This window comes from Nicotiana tomentosiformis, chromosome 5 (assembly GCF_000390325.3).
Source record: "Nicotiana tomentosiformis chromosome 5, ASM39032v3, whole genome shotgun sequence".
In the NCBI taxonomy this organism is placed as follows: domain Eukaryota; kingdom Viridiplantae; phylum Streptophyta; class Magnoliopsida; order Solanales; family Solanaceae; genus Nicotiana; species Nicotiana tomentosiformis.
The window spans coordinates 37,948,705-37,970,976 of NC_090816.1; the positions used below are offsets into that span (position 1 = coordinate 37,948,705).

At 38.4% G+C, this 22,272-nt stretch overlaps 1 protein-coding gene across 1 annotated transcript; it reads right to left on the minus strand.

Annotated features, from left to right (window-relative positions):
• Window positions 1-3,267: 3,267 nt before the first annotated feature.
• LOC138892194 (uncharacterized) lies at window positions 3,268-4,413 on the minus strand. The gene is made up of 2 exons (XM_070175899.1): window positions 4,246-4,413; window positions 3,268-3,681 (listed from the first exon to the last, which is right to left on the minus strand). Exons 1-2 carry the CDS (start codon window positions 4,411-4,413, stop codon window positions 3,268-3,270), a joined length of 582 nt encoding a protein of 193 aa, XP_070032000.1.
• Window positions 4,414-22,272: the final 17,859 nt, after the last annotated feature.

Genomic DNA, 22,272 nt, shown 5'->3' on the forward strand with positions numbered 1-22,272 from the left:
TTTTACTCTATGAATCTTAGATTTGATAGTAAAATCATGAAAAGTAATGAAATTTGAACAAAAACAAGTTAAGATTGCTAACCTATGAAGTTGGGAAGAAGTTTCTCTCCAAAAATTGCCTATATGGAGTCTAGTTCTCAAAAATTATGTAAAATAAGCTAAGTCCCAAAATTCTAAAATTTTACCCAGTTGTAGGCATCGCAATAGTTCGCAATTGCGACGTCCGAAAATATGAACCACTGATCGCAAATACGACCAGTGCTTGGGTCTCCTATATGTTGCAAATTCGAAACGGCCTCAGGTCACCCGTGACCCCAACCAAATATGCCTACAAGTCCAAAATTATCATACGAACCTACCGGAATCGTCAAAAATACCGATCCGGGATCATTTACCAAAAACCTTAAATGTGGTCAACTCTAGCCATTTTCAATGTCAAATATCATATTTTCTTTTAAAAATTTGCATTTAGACTTTTCGGAATTCGACATGGACCATGCACGCAGTCATAAATCATCAAATAAGGTTACTAAAGGCCTCAAAACACAAATAGGGAAGTTAATACTCAAAACGACCTATCGGGTTGTCACATTCTCCATCTCTAAAAAAACGTTCGTCCTCGAACGGATATAGAAATGTATTTGGACTCGTAAAAACATGCGGGTATCTACTCATCATGTCGGACTCGGACTCACAAGTAGCATCCTCAATCGGCTGACCTCTCCAATGCACTTTCATGTAAGGAATATTTTTAGATCTTAGCTTTCGAACCTGCCCATCTAGAATAGCCACCGGCTCTTCCTCACAGGTCAAATCTCATCAAGCTGCACCGTGCTGAAGTCTAAAATATGTGACCTATCTTCATGATACTTTCAAATCATGGAAACATGAAAAACCGGATGTACCCCTACTAGGCTAGGAGGCAATGCAAGCTTATAAGCAAACCTTCCCAACTCTTTCCAAGATCTCAAAGGGGCCAATGAACCTCTAGCTCAACTTGCCCTTCTTCCCAAATCGCATCACGCCCTTCATAGGCAAAACTCGAAGAAGAACCTTCTCACCTTCCATGTAGGCCACATCGTGAATCTACCTATCCGCATAACTCTTTTGCTTGGATTGTGATATACGAAGTCGCTTCTAATCAACTTCACCTTCTCCAAAGCATCATGAACCAAATCTGTACCCAATAATCTAGCCTAACCGGACTCAAACCAACTAACCAGAGAACGACATTGCCTCCCATATAAGGCTTCGTACGGAGCCATATGGATACTTGACTAATAGCTATTTTTGTAGGCAAACTCCGCTAGAGGTAGAAACCGGTCCCACTTACCCCCGATCAATATAGCATGCCCTCAACATATCCTCCAAAATATGAATGATGCACTCAGACCTCTCGTCTATCTGAGGGTGAAACTCGGTACTTAGCTCAACCTGCATGCTTAACTCACGCTGCATAGCTCTCCAAAAGTGTGAAATGAACTGTGTTCCATGATTTGAAATGATAGAAATGGACACACCGTGCAGACGAATAATCTCCCGAATGTAAATCTGAGCCAACCGCTCTGAAGAGTAGGAAGTCATCATTGGGATGAAGTGCACGGACTTGATCAATTGGTCCACGATGACCCAAACAACATCATACTTCCTTAAGGTTCGTGGTAAGCCTACAACAAAGTTCATAGTGATGCGCTGTCACTTTCACTCTGGTATCACTAACTTCTGAGTCAACCCACCCGGGTTTTGATGTTCATACTTCACCTGTTGATGATTCAAACAACAAGATACATGTCTAATAATGTCTTTCTTCATCTTTCGCCACCAATAATGCTGCTTCAAGTCATGATAGATCTTTGCAACATCGGGGTGAATGGAATACCATGAACGATGAGCCTCCTTAAGGATCAACTCTCTCAACCCTGATACATTCGAAGCACAAATTCGGCCCTGAAGCTGCATAACACCGTCATACCCAATCAAGACCTTCTTAGCACTGCCCCCATATATCATGTCTTTCAACACCAATAAGTGAGGATCATCAATTGGCGAGACTAGATACGCTCCAACAAAAATAAATATTCCAAAACACAAGCGAGAACCCTACTAGGATCTGTAATATCCAACTTCACGAACCTATTAGCCAAAGCCTGAACATCCATGGCTAATGGCCTCCCACTGCCAGTATAAATGCCTAATTGCCTATGCTCTCCGTCTTCCAAATTAAGGCATCGACCACCACATTGGCCTTCTACGAATGATATAATATGTTGTTATCATAGTTTTTCAATAACTCTAACCATCTCTGATGTCTCAAATTAAGGTCCTTTTGCTTGAATAGATGGTGGAGACTCCGATGGTCCGTAAATATCTCACATGGCATGCCATATAGATAGTTCCTCTAAATCTTGACGTGAACAATAGATGCTAACTCCAAAACATGCACATGGTAGTTCTACTCATGGATCTTCAATTGATGAGATGCGTAGGCAATTACCCTACCATCATGCATCAATACCATGCCAAGCCTAATACGCGATGTATCATAATACACAGTGTAAGATCCCAAACCTGTGGGCAACACCCATATTGGGGATGTAGTCAAGGCAGTCTTGAGCTCCTGAAAGCTCTCCTCACACTTGTCAAACCATCTGAAAAGAGTGCTCTTCTAAGTCAACTTGGTCAACAGGGATGAGATAGATGAAAACCCCTCCACGAACCGGTGATAGTAGCACACCAAACACAAGAAGCTTCGAATATCTATAGCTGAAGTAGGTCTAGGCCAATTCTGAACTGCCTCTATCTTCTTAGGATCCACCTTGATACCCTTAGAAGACACAATATGACCCAAGAAGGCGACTGAGTCCAACCAGAACTCACATTTTGAAAACATGGCATATAGCTGACAATCCTTCAAAGTATGAAGTACAATCCGCAGGTGCTGCTCATGCTCCTCCCTACTACGAGAGTAAACCAGTATATTATCAATCAAGACAATCACGAAGGAATCCAAGTAAGACTTGAATACTCGGTTCATCAAATCCATGACGGATGCTGGGGCATTAGTCAAGCCAAATGACATTACCAAGAACTCGTAATGACCATATCAAGTCCTAAAAGTTTTCTAAGGGACATCAATGCCCTAATCTTTACCTAATAGTAACTAGATCTCAAATCAATCTTGAAAAACACCTTAGCACCCTGATGCTGGTCAAATAAATCATTAATCCTGGGCAATGGATACTTATTCTTGATAGTGACCGTGTTCAACTACCATTCTTGATACTTATCCTTTAATTCTTTCAACTCAGCTGAAGCCATGCGGTACTGTGGAATAGAAATAGTCTGAGTACCCAGAACCAAATCAATGCAAAAGTTAATATTCCTGTCGGGTGGCATACCCGACAAATCTGTAGGAAATATCTCTGGAAACTCCCTTACAACCGGTACTAAATCCATAGAAGGAACCTGAACATTAGAATCCCATATGTAAGCCAAATACGCTAGATACCCTTTCTCAACCATACGCTGAGCCTTCAAATATGAAACCACCCTGCTAGTAGAGTGACCAAGGTTCACTCTCCACTCCAATCTAGGAAACCCCGACATGGATAACGTTATAGTCTTGACATGACAATCAAAGATGGCGTGATATAGGGACAACCAATCCATACCAACAATAACCTAAAAATCCACCACATTCAGCAATAAAGGATCAACGATATTATCAAAATCATTAATAGTAACAACACAAGACCTGTATAGATCAACTACTATAAAATCTCTAACCATTGTCGACATCAAAACATTAACATCAAGAGAATTACGAGTCATACTCAAATATGAAGCAAAATATGAAGATACATAAGAATAGGTAGAACTCGGATCAAACAATACAAAAGCATCTCTATGACAGAATGAGATAATACCTGTAATAACTGCATCGGATGACTCCGCCCCAGGTCTAACCGAAAATGCATAATAACGGGGCTGAGCCCCACTAACCTATCCTCCACCTCTAGGATGACATCTCACTGATTAACCCCCACCTCTAACTAAATGGCCTCTACCTCGGGCTAGCTGACCCCTGCCTCTAGCTGGCTGAGCGGGTGGTAGAGCCACTGGTGCTGGAATCATGGCACGAGGACCCTGCTGTGGCATACAGCTCTGCAACCTAGGGAAAAACCTTGCGGCGTGCCTTAGATCCCCATATTCATAACAAGCTCTCTACTATCGTGGCTGCTGAACCTGGAGGTATCCCTGATGACCCGAATAACCATCCTGGTAACTATGCATCGGAAGTGCACTAACCGGAGCTGGAGGTGCACTGTATGCTAGCTTCTCAGAATGAGGTCCATAAGTATTATGGCTGCCTGAAGTACCACGGGTGACATGTAGAGCTGACAGTACCGGCATTATAGGATGGCATCTACCAAAGTAACCCGTACCTCCAAATGAGGCACCACTGGATCTCCAAAATGATGGGGCCTCTTATCAGAGGACGTCTCCCTCGCCCGACCTTTGATGCGCACAATCCTCTTGGCCACTATTTGAGTAAAAGAAATCCCAGCCTCAATTTCTCTGTAAATCTGAAGTCTGATGCCATATGTAAGACCCTTTATGATCCTCCAAACCTTCTCCCTCTCAGTAGGGATTATGATAGTTGCATGACATGATAAATCAACAAATTGAATCTCATACTAAGTAACGGTCATGCTATCCTATTGAAGGCGCCCGAACTGATTGCACAACTCCTTTCTCTGAGTGAAGGGAATAAACTTCTCCAAGAATAACTACAAGAACTGAGCCCATGTGAGAGGAGGTGATCCTGCTAGCCTACCCTGCTCATAAACCTGCCACTACCTTTTGGCGAAACTATGAATATGAAATACTATAAAATCAACTTTGTTGGACTCCACTAGTCCCATGTTGCACAAAATCTCATGGCAATGATCCAAGAAGTCCTAGGGGTCCTCAGAAGGTGCACCACTAAAGTGAGGGGGAAATAACTTGGTGGACCTATCCAACCTCTTTAGCTAACATCACGAGTCTATCCCCGGGCTGTGTAGCAACAATAAGTAGAACCATCCCAACTGCTAGAACTCCTGAGGTCTGATAACCATGGGCCATATGCTCTGGGTGTGAGTAGCGGAAGTTTTAACTCCTTCCCCAGTCTGAGAAATGACTAGTGCAACAGGAAATACATCGGCCTGCGCCATACTCTCCATGAAGCCAACTATGCAGACTAAGGCGTACTGAAGTGCTAGGATAGCAATGAACTCTTTTGGGACCTGAGTTGGTCCTAATGGATCTATTGGAACTAGGATCTTATCATCTTGGGCTACCCAAGGATCGATAATGGGTGTCATTGCGCATGCTCTTGGCTGAGCTTTGCCTCTACCCCGACCCCTACCCCTAGTAAAGGTTGCAATCTAGGGCTCCGACTCCTGACCAGCTATTGATGACGTACACGTCCTCACCATCTGGGAATGAATAAAAGAAGAAAGATTCAAACTTATGATAGAACAATGTCGCATGGTAGAGAAGAAAGATAGTGAAGTTTCCTAAAGCCTTATAGTCTCTAGAAGATAAGTACAGACATCTCCGTACCGATCCTCAAGAATCTACTAAGCTTGCTCATAACTCGTGAGACCTATGCAACCTAAGGCTATGATACCAACTTGTCATGATTCGAAATCCCTACCAACCGGAATCATGATGGCGCGTGACACCGCTTGCTGGGCAAGCCAACACACAACAGAAAATATGGAAAAAAATGCAACTAACGATTAACAACAAGATGATAATATAACCTAATAGCAACTCAGAAATAGACATGATAAATCTAATATCAACACTAAGGTTCAACTCTCTCAAGTTGTGGAGTTACAAGTACATGAGCTACTAGAGTTTACTAAATACATTGTCTCGAAAGAAATACAAATCCATCTGAAAAGTAGAAATAGTACAATAGAAAGAGAAAGACGACTCTAAGGCATGCAACCACACAAGAAGTACAGAAGTATAGTATCAGTACAACCGAATTAATGTACTTTGTAAGTATCGAGCCTAACTCCGACGAGGTAGGGACGCGGCTAAGATAAGACACCTACAAATAAACTCGTGTAGTTATATATAAAAAATAATGAGATGACAAGTAAGGTATCAAGTACAACAATAGGTTACTAGCATGTGAGAGAGATAATAAGTACGTAAGCAAAGGAATGTAAAATGGAAATGTAAAGGAAAGTGCTACTTAATAACCCACAACTCATGCTTTTTCAACAACTCTAAACAACCCTTCAAAAGTAAATTACTAAACCACAAGCCAAGTCCATAATCCAAATAACAACGTAAAGAAAAATAAAATTAACAAATAGCACGACATCATCCTTAGTGCTTTGACTCTCATCCTCACAAAATAATATAATAATAAGCACGAAAATAACCTTCTGTATATCCTCAATCTCTCTCAAGCATGAAAATACCTTTCATGCAATGGTATTGATATATGAATAAAGTACAGAAATGCCCTTCATGTACAATCACTCTTTCTCACAAGCACGACAACACCCTTTGTGCATTTTACTCTTCCTCACCAAGAATCACATGTAACATAGTAACAAGAAAGGTGGGAAGCATAAACAACATCAAGGATAACATTTGAACATAACTCGTCATAAGAGAATTTACCAACACCTTTGTACCAACAACCAAGTCAATAATTGAACGAGCTTTCCCTTTAGAATAAGTCTCCAAACCATCATTTTAGAACGAGCTTTCCCTTTACCTCGTTTCGGAATAAGATCAACAATCCAACATAGCTTTCCCTTTAGAATAAGTCTCCAAACCATCCGAATCTAGTAAAATATTATTCAAACAAGTTTTTAGAAACAACCCTTATACGAAAAAGGTTCGGGATTTAACATACTTGGAAATGACAACAAAAGGCAACCCAGACCCACGTGGTCGAAATCCAAAATTAAGACCAAATTTCGATTACTCATTCATCCCTGAGTCCAAATATGTGATTTGTTTTGAGATCCGATCTCAATTTGAGGTCTAAATCTCAATTTTAAACAATACTTAGTTTCTACCCAAAATCCCCAATTTATACTCTATGAATCGTAGATTTGATAGTGAAATTCATGAAAAAGTAATGAAAATTGAACAAAAACAAGTTAAGATTGCTAATCTATGAAGTTGGGAAGAAATGGCGCTCCAAAAATTGCCTCTAAGTAGTCTAGGTCTCAAAAGTAGTATAAAATGAGCTAAGTCCCGAAATCACAACATTTTACCCAGCTGCAGGTATCGCAATTGTGAACTCTTACTCACAATTGCGACGTCTGCAAATGCGACCAGTGACTGTGCCAACCAAATGTCGCAAATGTGACTAAACCTTCGTATGTGCGAAGGTCCAATCCCTCGCAAAAGCAACCAAAACTTCGCATATGCGAAGCTATCCAACCACTGCTCAATGTTGCAAATGCGACACAACCATCGCAATTGTAACGACCCCCCAGTTCGCAAAAGCGAATCAGACCTCGGAAAAGCGATGTTTCCTTGCCCTTGCCCAGCATCACAAATGCGAGTATTTTCTCATAAATGCGAAGCTCGCATTGCGAACAGAACCTCGCAAATGCGAGAACTGCAGCCCAGCAGACTAGCAATCCTTTAGCTATGCAAACACAATCTGCAATCTATCCGAAACTCACCCGAGCCCCTCAGGCTCCAATCCAAACATTAACACAAGTGTAGTAATCATCAAAATAACATCTAAAATAAAGAATCGATCATTAAAACTCAAGATTCTTTCAAAGTTCAAACTCAAATTCTCAACTTCCCACATAAAGCTCCAAAACAGCCTCGGGTCACATGGGAACCAAATGTGCGTACAAGTCCAAAATAATCATACGAACCTACCAGAATCGTCAAAATACCGATCGGAGGTTATTTGCCATAAACATTGATTGTGGTCAATTATAGCCATTTTCAAAGTCTAAAATCATATATTTTAAAAAATATTTGTGCTTAGACTTTTCGGAATTCGACACGGGCCATGCTCGGGTCGTCACACATAAGGAGTTCAATTATGGATTGTTTTACCTTATTAGTAACTTCATGAGCAATTTCCAAGATATCCCAGATTTATTTTTCTGAGGAGCAGACAGAGATCCTGTTATATTCATCTGGACCAAGTCCACAAATTAGTATCTTGATAGCCATAACATTCTTCTTAAATATTTTATGATTAATAGATGCGAATTCTCCCTTAACCTTAGGAATTGTTTTGTCCATCCCTACTTTTTTACAATGAATTAGGGGTCCATATGTATTAATTTCCCATATTATATAGTCTTCAGCTTGCAAGAAAATCTCCATGTGATGTTTCCATCAACTATAGTGTTGGTCATTAAAAAATGGTGGGTGAGTGGTGGATTGTCCCTCATTCATTTTATGTGGTAAACTCATATTTGGGATCTCTCAAAGTGTTAGCCTTTTTTACAGAGAACTTGCCCTGATACCAATTGTTATTTTGATGTTCCACTTAAATACTTGTATAAGAACTTGGTTCTTATATCTGCTCGTTCGTTAAACAACTAAAATAGTAAAGTGCGAAATTAAATACATATGATATTTTTACGTTAAAAATATCCTTGCTCAATGGAGTAAAAACCACGACCCACCTCTAGGATTTCTCTCAAAATCTTAACTAAAAACAATGTGTAGTTTAGGCTACAAAATTTTTATAACCTAGGAGGCTAAATCCTAGTCACTTGACTGCCTACAACTACTCCGATTTAGCAAAATGCTCAAGCTAACTCTAGCCCAAGACTTAAATTCTCTCATAGAGAAAAATCTCCCAAAATGCTTCTTGTATAAGCGAATAAGATTACAACTCAATAAGCCTAACACAATAAACTAGACTAGATATAATGATTTCGACACTGTATCAAGGTATATGTTCTCTACTCAGGTTCTTCCGCACGTTACAACCTTCAATATCCACTTTAGAACTTTGAACTTGTTTGTCTTACTTTTCTCTTAATTTGCTCTGAAGAAATAGTGAAACTGCATGCTTGTAATGAAGTAAACTTGGACTGTATATAGGTAATATGTTAGCAGCGTAAAGAGTCCAAGTTATAAAATAAAATAAATAATAAGAGACATATTTTATAAAGAACTTACCATATATGACCATACAATTTTTCTTATTTACTTCCTACTCTAATTCTAATTCTTTTTCGGAAAAAGTCTATTTATTTTTTACCAATTCGTACATAATATATCCCTTAAAAGATCTCCTTCCCAACCTAGAGAATAAAGAAAGTATAAGGAAAATATGATTCTTTTCCTAAAATAAACTCAATTTTAACTCTACTTCCTTACGAACTTGATTTCCAAGTTAATAATAAAAAAATATCAACATTCTATATTATTTTGGCGGCTGCTGGGTCATAAAACCCGAAATAAAATAATATCTCGTGTAAAAGTGAATCCTATTTCTGCTAGAATTAAGTGCCAGCACTTTGCAAGAACCCGCCAGAAGGACCAGGTCCTTCAGCCTGTTTCTTCAGTTATATGTTTGTTACTCATCAAAACTCTAATTTCCAACAATTTTCTGTGGGTTGTTTTCTTAAATATGAAATATCAATGGACAAGTACATATTCCGCGATTATACTCCACCATAACACTATCCAACCACTTACTCTTTGATAAAATTTATCATCTACCAAGATATCTTGATAATAATTAAATTAAATAATGTTGAATAATACAAGGACCAACTAAAGATAATTTTTTAAACCATAAAATAGATTCTTGGACTTGGCAAAATAAAGACTACCAATCAAACTAAAATATAAAGGCAAAGAACTAGATTACTACAAAGACAATGAACTAGATTATAACCATGAGTGCAAATGATTAATATGTACCATAAAAATTTTAAATATATATTTTGTGTGTGTGTGGTGTGTGTACGTGTGCGCTTGTAATAATAAGTTTTAAATAGATATTTTTTTTTAGTCATTTTGGTTCAATTTGTTTTGATTATGTTTTGTTTAAAATCATAACCAAATTAAATTTGGTCAGTTTTTAAAATTTAAAACTAAAACCAAATCGAACCAAAAAATATCTATAGTCTTTTATTAGATTTTTTATTTGGTTTAATTTTTTGGTTTTCGTGAACACCCCTAGATGCATCCATTGATCGTTTTTTGAATCCATATACAAGTTAAGTAAAAATACATCATCATCATGTTACTGCACATGCATGAGACAGTGAACTAAGAGCCCGTTTGGACATTAAAAAAATTTATTTTTTTTCGAATTTTTTTTATTTTTTTTCCAAATCAGTGTTTGGCCATAAGATTTTCAAATTTCACTTGAAGATAAATTTTAGAATGTTTCAAAATTTTGAAATACTCTAAAAAAACTATTTTTCAAAATTTTCACTCATATCACTCACAAAACTTTAAAAGCAACCCAAAATTATATTCATATCCAAAAATAACTCTAATTTTCAAATACCATTTTCACTTGAAATTTTTTTTCACTTTTTTTTTTTTTGGAATTTTACATTTCATATGTCCAAACGCCCACTAAATCATTAGTAAATTTAGCGAGTTTCACATGAAAAAAGTAGTTACAAGTGGTCGAACACTTGCATTTGACTAAATGAAAGAGAATGGACATATAATGGTTGGTGGGAGTCTGTTGCGCAATTTGATGCAAGTACGGAATCAAATTAAAATTTAATTAAATTTATTATTTTCACAATGAACAACTGATTGAAGCAATTGGAAAAGGGACTTCATCTTAGTCGCTAGCTCATGAAATTAATGTGGATGGTATACTTAGTGCTTCGTAAGTAAATCATCCCTAGATAATATCACTTATTTAAATTCCGAAAGAATTATTGGTGTGTGCTTTTTATTTTTGTTTTGACGATGCCACTGCATGTATTCTAATGATATATGATACTAGGGTAACCAGAGATATTAGAAATTATTATATACCAATAGTAGTAATAAGGAATAAAAAAACCTAATTGAGTCAAGCTCAAAGAGTCAAATATACTTCACTTGGTACCAACACACTTAAGTACGTGCTTATGGTTAGAAATAATTTTTTTTTTTTGAAAAGAAATAGCTCTAGTTAGTGACCTTGTGACACTTGTGTTGACTTAGACAATCATCGAGTGGTTTAGTCGAGCCATAGTGATTTTCAAATCTTGATTATGGTCGTTGTGGGCTCTCGACTCTATCCTTTTTAACAATCCAACTACGTGAGAGGTGAGATGTTTTTGTTGCAAGTCCAAGTACCAGTGCAAATGGTCTAGAACTTGCCCCGAATGTGTTTCTAAGCTAAATTTTAAGTTTTGCTTGGCTTGAGAAGTGATTATAGGCTCTCCTTGACCCGCTTGAAATTTTTCATAGCCCACCAATGTTGTTATCCCTAGTCAACCCATTTGAGCCTAAAACCCTTCTCATTTGATCAACCATGTTACAAGTCGTTACTAGTTCTGTCGTGACCCTCTCTTGGCAGCCGAGCTTTCCTTAACACTCTTGTGAAACAATTGGCTGAAAACGTAAGTTTGGGGAGAGACGAGGAGTTTGAAAAAGGTATCAAGGCACAAAAAGAAAAAAGAAAGTAAGAGAAGAAAAGGCAAGAAAAAGAAAGAAGAATAAAAAGAAAAATACAAAAAGAAAGTGAATAAGTTGAAGAGTTGAAGGGATTTCAAAGAATAGTAATGATGCAAAGCATGGATAAAACAAAGAAGGAGAAAATGAATATCATAACCAAGAAGGAGTGAAGCTAAATCCCTCCAACCCCCTTATGGAAAAGAAAATGCATCAAAAAGTTGGCAAAGCATGAGCCAATAAGAGAAAATAGAGTGCTTAAGGAAAGATGAACCCGTTCTATCATAGCATATCCAACCATAGTCCAAAAGCCTTCATTGTATTCCGAAAAAGCCCTACGTAATTTCAAGCCGTGCGAGCTTACATTAGTGGTGATTTACATGAGGGGCAAGCCTATGGTACTTAAAACCGTACCTATGACATTCTTTTGAGAGAGATGAGCGAACCTTTCACAAATCTTTGAATTGAGTACTACATTCTTAAGTGAGATAAGCAAACGGAGAGTAGAAGAGGAGGAGTTTGGGATCCATAATCACCTACATGAAAAAGCGAGCTTCCTATATGAATAAAGTCAACTCTTAATGCTCAAGTGTCACATTCGAACTATTTGCTCTTAAAAGCTCAACTCATCGCCTTATTGATAATTCATAAGTATTGTGGGTAATTATTGGTCCCAATTGATATGTGATTGATGCATCTTTGATTAGCTGGAATAACTCTTAACTTGTGGAGGTGAGGATTACTTTGTTTTCTTGAGGACAAGCAAAATCTTAAGTTTGATGGAGTTGATAAGTGGGGATTTTGACTACTTATTAGCGCCTTTTAGCTTTCGTTTTAGTCCAAAAGTATTTAATTGTGTTCCCAAAAAGTGATAAAATATGCTTAATTACAGGAATATTGAAGAATGAGCATCCAAGATGAAATCCTACTCAAGAAGGAGTGATCTGAATTCAAGGATAAAAACAGACACAGAAGCTTAAAGTGCAGACCACAGAATATCATCTGCGGCCGCAGATTGTGCAGAAGAACTTATCAGAGATCTGTGAGAAGTGCGATCCACACATGAAATGTTCGGCCGCAGAAGCTAGGCAAGAGAAAAAGTTCAGAGAACCTGTAAACGGAAGTGCGGACCGCACAATTATTATGCGGTCGCAGAAGATCAGCTACGCGGTCGTAGTTGCATTTGTGCGGTCCGCAAAAGAGCCATGTGGTCTGCACTTTTGCTTTAACCTGGCAGTATTGAAATCTTGCGGCCACACAATTCTGAACCGCGGCCGCATCTCTCTCTTTCTACGGTCTTTAGGTCAAGATTTGACATCAGCAGATACATTAGCCATTTTTCTTTACTCTCTTTAGTAGTTTTTGCCATTTTGAGCTTTTTGAACATAGATTTCTTTATTCTAATTATCAATATTGGTTTAATTATCATTTCTTCTTTTATTTCTTCTATCTTACTCATGAGTAGCTAGATTTTTACTAGGGTTGTGACCCAACACTAGAGTGTAAACTTAATGGGTGTTTGAATTATGGCTTGTTTATGGTTGGGTGTTTATTATTTAGCCTTGTTCTTGCTTTTAATTGTAGAATTAATGGCTGCAAATATTAGTTCATGCCTATTTAACTTGGTCTCTACTTGAGAAAGAGACACTTAGTCTAGGAAAATTTGGCTAACAAGGAATTGGGATGAATCAAGACATTGATAGTCCCAATTAAAGGGTTGAATCTAGAGATAGTAACACACGACTTGAGCTTGTTATCAACCGCTTTGTTCTACACCCATTTGGACTTGAGAAAGCCAAATTGGACAAAATCACTCTTTGACCGAGAGGTATCGAGTGAGTACTTGAGTGTTGATAGCTATAATATACCCCGACCAATAAAACAAGATTTAAGGCTCACAACCCATTAAGCGAACACCTAGGTGAAGGTCATAGCCCTAGGCCTTTTATATCATTTGAAAAACAACAAAAACAATTTCTTAGTTTCATTACTTAATCTTGCAATCTTAAATTGGAATAGACATAGAACAAGCATCAATTTGTGGAAGTGTAATTTGAGATAGTTCATACTCATACACTGCAATTTATACTCCTAAATCCCACGTATAGCTCCCTGTGGAATTCGACCCGACTCCTTGTTGGGTATTACTATTGCAATCGACCGTTTCATAACCTTGAATTGAGGTGTGAACTTGGACGAGACCACTTCCCCCTTGCACAAGCCTCACAAACTTTATCTTCCTTGAACTTAATATTAGGCAGCCCTATCACCAAGTCCCTGGAGACTAGCTTGTTGAGTTGACTTAGACTGGCATGTCCAAGTTTCTTGTGCCAAAGGAGGGGATCATTATCCAATACACTTAAGCAAGTGAGTTCATTTTCTGAAAGTGTGGACATATCTACAACATATATGTTGTTCACTCTTTTTGCATGCAAAACTATCTTGTGAGTGGTAAGATTAATCACAAAGCATTTTGTAGAGGTGAATGCAACCATGTTACCTCTATGACACAATTGTGATACACTTATTAGACTGTACTTCAGTCCATCTATCAAGTAGACATTCTCAATAGAGTGAGAATCAGTCTTACCTACCTATCCAACCCCAATGATCTCACCTTTCTTCCCATTTCCAAAGGAGACATTACCTCCTTTAAAGTCCTCAAGTGAAAGGAACTGGTTCTTGCTTCCTGTCATATGCTTTGAGCATATCCATGTACCATATTTGGCTGCTCCCCTTCACTTGGACCACAGTTTCTTCATCAGAATCTCCAATGGCCATAAGTGTTTTTCATCCTCATCATCATCATCTGAGCTTTCATCTGAGCTTTCTCCCCAAGTAGCGGCCATAGACTTGGTTGATCCTTTGTTGTTGCTTTTCTTGGATTGAATCTGTTCCTTCTTCATGTTCCTTCATTCAGCTCTTTCCTTCTTCCGTTCAGTTTCCCATAAAGGACAGTTCTTGATGTGGTGATCAGTCTTTCCACACTTGTAGCAGCCATCATTTGTTTGCTTCTCAGGAGCTTTTGACTTGCTATAGCTTCCACTTCTTGAAGGACCTTTTCCTCTCCTCAGGTACTTCTTGAAGTCTTTGGTGATCATAGCCATTTCATCATCTTCTAGATCGGAACCTTCAGTGATTCTGAGTGCCATGCTCCTTTCCTTTTTAGATACATCCATTTTCATAGTTTGTCTCCTAAGTTTATAGGCAGTGAAATTTCCAATTAATTCATCCAGTGGGAGAGTGGAAATATTCTTTGATTCCTGAATGGCAGTGATTTTGCTCTCCCAAGAGATAGGCAAAACCTTAGTTAGTATCTTCTCGACTCTATCTTCTTCAGGAATAATCCTTCCAAGAGACTTTAGTTCATTTGTCAGTGTAGTGAACCTTGTGTACATCTCTTGAATGGTTTCTGCTTCCTTCATAGCAAAGTTCTCATATTAGAATACAGTAGAGTTCCTCTGGATCTCTTCACCTGAGATGTTCCTTCATGAGCCACTTGCAATGTGTCCTAAATTTGTTTAGCAGTAGTACAACTTTGGATTTTGCTATACTCATCTGGACCTAGTCCACAAACAAGCCATTTATTGGCTTCAACATTCTTCTCCCATTTCATCAAGTACTCAGCAGTGCAATCCGCTCTTGTCTTTGGCACCTCTACTCCTTCAGCATTTATCCTCAAGGTAGCCAGTGGACCATCGGTGACAAAGTCCCATAGCTCATAGTCCTCTCCTAAAGTGATCTCTCATCCTGTTTTTCCACCAAGAGTAGTAGTAGTCGTTAAAGAGTGGTAGCCTAGCAATGGATTGCCCTTCCTAGTTTCTAGGTGGTGCACTCATGTTGATCTTCTCCTAAGGTGTAAGCTTCTTCAAGGAGAACCCGCTCTGATACCAATTGATGTTTTATGATTCAATGCCACACAAGAAGGGGGGGGGGGGGTGTTTTGTGTGGTGTCTAATTTTTGCATGCACTGATTATGGAAGGACATGGTTCTTCTATGTGTTCCTTATACTACTGTTGCGGAAATAGTAAATGCGGAAAGTAAAGAACACAAGTATTTTTACATGAAAAACACCCGGCTCAAAAGGTTAAAAAACCATGACCTACTACTCAGTAGGATTTTTCCCAACGCTTCACTAAATCACTGACCCAAACAACATTTACAAAATTCTTTGTAAACCTAAGGATTACCTCTAAAGCCGTTGTGGAAACCAGTCTCTAACTGTTGCGACAACTTCAAGTTAACTCTAACTTGAATACTTAGAGTACCTAATACAATTGCCTCTAGATAAAGCTAAAAGGTACAATTTGAAAAGCCCTACTATAATTGAATTAGAATAAAAGACGGACACTTGAAACTGGTTCTTCTATCTGGTTCATATAGCTTCATGTTCGAACACTTGACTCACACAAGAATTGTTTGCAAAATACCTTGCTATTTTGCTCTCAACTCACGTTTAACTTCAGCGTTTGTGCATACCTGTAGAATGAGAACATCCTGTAATTTATAGAGTTAGGAGAACAAGAAATAACTAGAGTTCTAATGTTACTCTTCCTTGGTGGAAGAGTTCTAGTTATCTTCAACTTCTAACTCCTCCTTATCTTGGATAAAGTTCTCTTCAAGTAAGGAGTCCTTCTCCTTATCATTTATACAACATTTTCAATCAGGAGATATCAGATATAACAACTTAAGCTTATCTCCTTCCCGTGCATCCCTTATGCTCGAATCTGCCCGTGTCTGTGTACATTGTGTATGGACCTGGTTCATACTTGAGTTCCTTTGTCAATCATCAAAACAAACTTCACTTGGGCCAACAATGAGGAAAGTACATCTCTATACCTACACGTCAATATGCAAGTGAAATCATGAATGCCACCAAAACTGGGTAGCATGAGGAAATGCATCTCTATGCATGTATCTCAAGTACGCATGTTACATACCTCAGTTATGAACTCATGTACTCACACTCTCAGAGTACTCAATCTCACTACCTCGTATACTCACTCACCATGCTCAATACTCAGCACACTCAGTCACTCAGTACTGTACATGGCAGATCCAGCCCAGGGCAGATCTAGCCCAAACATAAAAAATCCAGGGCAGATCCAACCTAATGCAAATAAATCCAGGACAGATCCAGCCTAAAAATCCATAGCAACTGCGCCCACTGTGGATGTGCAGACTCCGGAGGGGCTGATCTAGCCCAAGTGCTATAATAAGCCAAATCCTGGCATCAATCAATAAAGCCTGCTGCGGTGTGCAGCATGATCCCATAAATATCACTCACAATAGGCCCTCGGTCTCACTCAGTCATCAATCTCTCCAATCTATCGGGCTCACAAGAATCATGATAATCAACACAAACAGTGATGATATGATGTATGAATATAGGACAATAGAGACTGAGATATGATTTGCAAATAATAGTTGTGACCGAGTATAAATGTCAAATTAAGCAATTAATTCAACATGTAACACGACCTCTGTGGGTCCCAACAATACCAGCATGTGGCCTAAGCATGATTTCTAACATGGATCACAGCTCAATTATTCTAGCACATAGAGATTTCACGGTTACAGAATAGATTAGGTAACTACACAGTACCACAGAATTAATGAGTCACAATTCACACGGTGTACACCCACACGCCCGTCACCTAGCATGTGCGTCACCTCAACACCAAACACATAACACACATATTCAGGGGTTCATACCCTCAGCATCAAGTTTAGAAGTGTTACTTACCTCGAACAAACCAAACAATACTCCAAAGATGCCATCCTGCGTGTACCGACCTCCGAACAGCTCGCAACTAGCCAAAAGCAACTCAAATACATCAAATAATGACTAAGGAAATAATTCCAATTGATAAAGGTCGAATCTTTAATCAAAGCCCAAAGTCAACCAAAAAGTCAAACCCAGGCCTGCGCCTCGGAACCCGATAAAACTTATAAAATCCGACAACCCATTCAATTATGAGCCTAACCATACTAGTTTTACTCAAATCCGGCTCAAAATCGATGTTCAAAACTCAATTATTCACTATATGAAACTTTAGACAAAAACCCCCAATTTCTCTCTTGAAATCCTCAATCAAATACCAAAAACGAAGATAGATTCATAAAAAAAAAATGAGTAGAGAACACTTACCCCAATCCATATAGTGAAAATTGCCTCAAAAATTACTTCAATCCGAGCTCCATAGCTCCAAATATATAAAAATGGCCGAAATTTTCGAAATAAAGTACTTTATAATCACTGGGCAAATCAATGAATCGCGATCGCGGAAATACCCTCGCGATCGTGAAGAAGGAAAAGCACTGCCCCAGAAAATACCCTATGCGATCACATATAAAACCACGCGAATGCGGTACATAAATCTCACAAACTACGCGATCGCTGAAACAAGACCGCAAACGCAAAGAGAAATAACCTCTGCCCAGCTCAGTCCAAATCACTATGCGAACGCGTGCATACTTGTGCGAACGCGTTGCTCAAATTGCAGCAACCAACGCGAACACGTCTGAGGACTCGCGAATGCGATGAATAACTTTTCCCCAGCCATCAAACAACTCTACGCGATCACAATTAACTCTACACGTTCGCAAATAAGGAAACCAGATGTTCAGCATAACCAGCAATGCCAAAATGAAGGAAATTGATCCGAATTAGATCCAAAACACGCCCGAGCCCCTTGGGACCACTCCGAACATTCCCACAAGTCCCAACATAACACGGACCTACTCGAGGCCTCAAATCATGCATAACAACATCGAAACGATGAATTGTGCCTCAAATCGAACTTAATGAACTTTTGAACTTTCAACTTCCAAAACTCGCGCCGAAACATATCAAATCAACCCGGAATGAGCTCAAATTTTGTACACACGCCCCAAATAATATAAAGAAGCTATTAAAATTCCCGAAACCACAACCCAAACTCGATATCATCAAAGTCAACTCCCGGTCAAACTTATGAACTTTCCAAACCTTCAAATTTCTAACTTTCGCCAATTCGCACCGAAACCTTCTAGAAATATCCAAATGCAAACCCGGGCATACGCCCAAGTCCAAAATCACCCTCTGAAACTAAGGGAACCATCAAAACTCCGTTCCGGGGTCAAATACATAAAAGTCAAACTTGGTCAACTTGTGTGGACTGGTCATGGAGAGGTTGATGGTAGTGATGGTGTGTTTCATAACATAATTGTTGGTAAAAGTAGAAGGTCGATGGGGAATAACTTTCAACATCCTAGATACCATGAAATAGTTGCGGATGCTTTTGGGATGCACTTCGAGTTTGAACCCTATGAAAGTGTTGAACAAGCTCCTAACGAAGAGGCAAAATATTTTTATGAACAATTAGAGGCCGCTAGTCGTCCACTAAATGAAGGGAGTATGCACTATCAGTTGTCTTTTGCGGTTATATTATTAAGTATCAAATCAGATTCCAATATTTCTCAATCGGGAATGGATTCTTCCATTGGCCTTATAAGATAACTAGTTGACTAACTTTCAACATACCTGTAGTTTTCTATAAGGCTAAAAGATTGGTTTCTAAGTTAGGACTCTCGTCTATGAGAATTGATTGTTGTGAAGATGGTTGTATATTGTATTATAAGGGTGATGCAGATTTAGAAAGTTGTAAATTTTGTAAAAAAACTCATTTTAAGGGGGTTTCTAGCGAGAAAAAGTTTGTTGTGAAGTCGATGCATTATTTACATCTTATTCCTAGATTAAAGAGGTTGTACACATCGATGAGTTCCGCTCCTCTTATGAGATGGCACTATAAAAATAGAAGGTCGTCTGGTGTTATGTGTCATCCTACAGATGGGGAAGCTTGGAAGCATTTTGATAGGACGTATCCAGATTATGCTAGTGAACCGAGGAAGGTTCGATTGGGTTTACGTACTGATGGTTTCACGCCATTTTGTGTTACTGCAACACCATATTCATGCTAGCTAGTCTTTATTACGCCGCATAATCTACCACTATGTGTATGACTAATCCATATATTTTCTTAAATTGTGTTATTCCTGGTCCCCGCAAATCCAGAGAGTTTGATTGATGTATATTTGCAACCTATGATTGATGAGCTAAAACAGTTGTGGTATGATGGAGTTGTGACATATGACATATCAATTAAGCAAAATTTCAACTTGCGTGCTAATTTAATATTGACCATTAATGATTTTCTTACGTATGAAATGTTGTCTAGGTGGATGACTGCTGGAAAGTTAACATGTCCTTACTGCATGGAAAATGGTAAAGCATTTACTTTAAGACATGGCCGAAAGCAGTCATGGTTTGATTATCATCGTCAGTTCTTGCCAGTTGTTCATGAGTTCAGAAGGATGAAGAATGCATTCAAAAAGAATACAGTTGAACACGATTTTCCACCTTCAATTTTGTCCGATGAGGAAATTTGGGAGAGGGTTCATAACATCACTAAAGTTACCAAGGCCCCACCTTCTAAATTTCATGGATGTGGTGTTACTCATAACTAGACAAAATATAGCATATTTTGGGAGTTGCCATATTGGAAGGATTATCTTCTCCGACACAATCTTGATGTCATGTATATTGAGAAGAACTATTCTGACAATTTGTTCAACACAATGATGGATGATAAGAATGAAACAAAAGATAACCCGAAGGCTAGACTGGACTTATAAGAATATTGCAGGCGACCTGAATTACATTTGCAGTCTGCGAACAATGATAAGGTGTTCAAGCAAAGGCCAGCTACATATTTACTTTGGAACAAAGACTTTGTGAGTGGGTTACAAACCTAAAGATGCCCGAGGGCTATTCTTCAAACCTGGGAAAATGTGCCAATATGGTTTAAGAAAAGTTGACTCACATGAAAAGTCATGATTGTCATATCTTCATGGAAACCTTAATCCTTATTGCATTTTGTGGTTTACCTGAAAATATCTGGAAACCCATCATAGAGATAAGTTTGTTCTTCAAAGACTTATATTCTACCACATTAAGGGAAGAAAACCTATTTCAAATTAATCGGAACATTCCTGTAATGAGTATTAAGATGGAAAGGATTTTTCCATGTGCTTTCTTTGATGTGCTGGAATACCTTCCAATTTATCTTGTACACGAGGCGCGACTTGGAGGGCCGGTTCAATGCAGGGGATGTATCCATTTGAGAGGTAATGATCAAACCTTGATTCATTCTTGTAATTTTCTTTAACATTACCGTCTAATATGACAATATGCAGGAAAGATACACTTTCTGGCACAACTTTCTGAATCATGTTTTCCTCCTATATGCTGGGTTTCTTTCTTGTTTTTTCTGCTAGTTTTGTTCCTAATTTAACAACTGGAAGAGTTTGTTGAATCCTGGGGGAAACGCCTAATTTTATTCATTATTGTGTGGGCAAAATATCCTTAGGGATAGTATCCTTGGCACGCCTCAAGATAAATCTTATTCTCTATAATCCAATATTTTTCAAACAATCTTAAGGATATTTCCACGATGTTATGGAGAACAACATTGCTATTATTATTATTGATGCTACTACACCTGCTATATCAATTGTTTCAGTTGTTGTTCCATTGTTGCGAGAAGATGATTGGTATTCTTTGTGGATGAGGAGTCCACAATTGTACACCACTAATGAATTGTCAAGATCATTTTTTCAATTTTCACCTGACGGTATAAAGATTCCTCATCCATCTATTTTTTCCAGAGAAGTAAAGGTACGATCCTCGGTTATGCATTTTGAAAATCTTGAGAACCTTGAGATAATGTGTTTAAATTTATTTGGACTAAATGACAAAAAGATAATTTAAATTTAAAAAAATAATGTGACTGTCATGTTTGACATATTTTCAGTTGAAGTGTCTTCATACTCTTTGAAATTACATGAAAACTGTCACGACCCAAAATCCAGCATGTCATGATGGCGCCTATCATAGTACTAGGCAAGATGATTACACAGACATTTCAAACATTGTTAATCTCTGAAATATACTAAAACAACTTAAATAAATAAAAATCTCATAAAACATGATAGAATATCATAACTCAATACATAAATTTTCCCAAACCCGAGGTGTCACTGAGTACATGAGCATCCAAATAATGACATAGTCTGGTACACTGTCTAGAAAGTAGAACTGAATGAATAACTGAAAGATAACGGAGGAGAGTCAAGGTCTGTGGGTGCCAAACAACTACCTCGATGATCTCCGAATGTCTGAACTCTGTGAATCAGCACCCGTCATCACCGAAAATACCTGGATCTGCACACAAGGTGCAGGGTATAGCGTGAGTACAACCAACTCAATAAGTAACAAATCTAACCTTTGGACTGAAAGCAGTGACGCATTACAGTATTACAGTCCACATACAGTTTTAACAGTACAGAAATTACAAAAGATTTGACAATGATATCTCAGTAATTCATAATCTACAAGTAAAGGTACAAGAATTTAGACATGCTTTCAGGTTTTGCAATAAAACTTTACACAAAACAAGGCAGATCCAGCCCAAATGCAAATAAACCAGGGCAGATCCGGCCTAAATGTAAATAACTGCTTGCATTGCGCCCACTGTGGACTCCGGAGGGGCTGATCCAGCCCAAGAGCTATAATAAACCAAATCCTG

Bases quoted from the DNA above. Each gene is read 5' to 3' on its own strand.
- LOC138892194 (XM_070175899.1), bottom strand. From the start codon at position 4,413: ATGCCGGTACTGTCAGCTCTACATGTCACCCGTGGTACTTCAGGCAGC. The intron at 3,682-4,245 runs GTTCAGCAGCCA...GTGGATTTTTAG, and splicing joins GTCATCAGGGATACCTCCAG to GTTATTGTTGGTATGGATTG.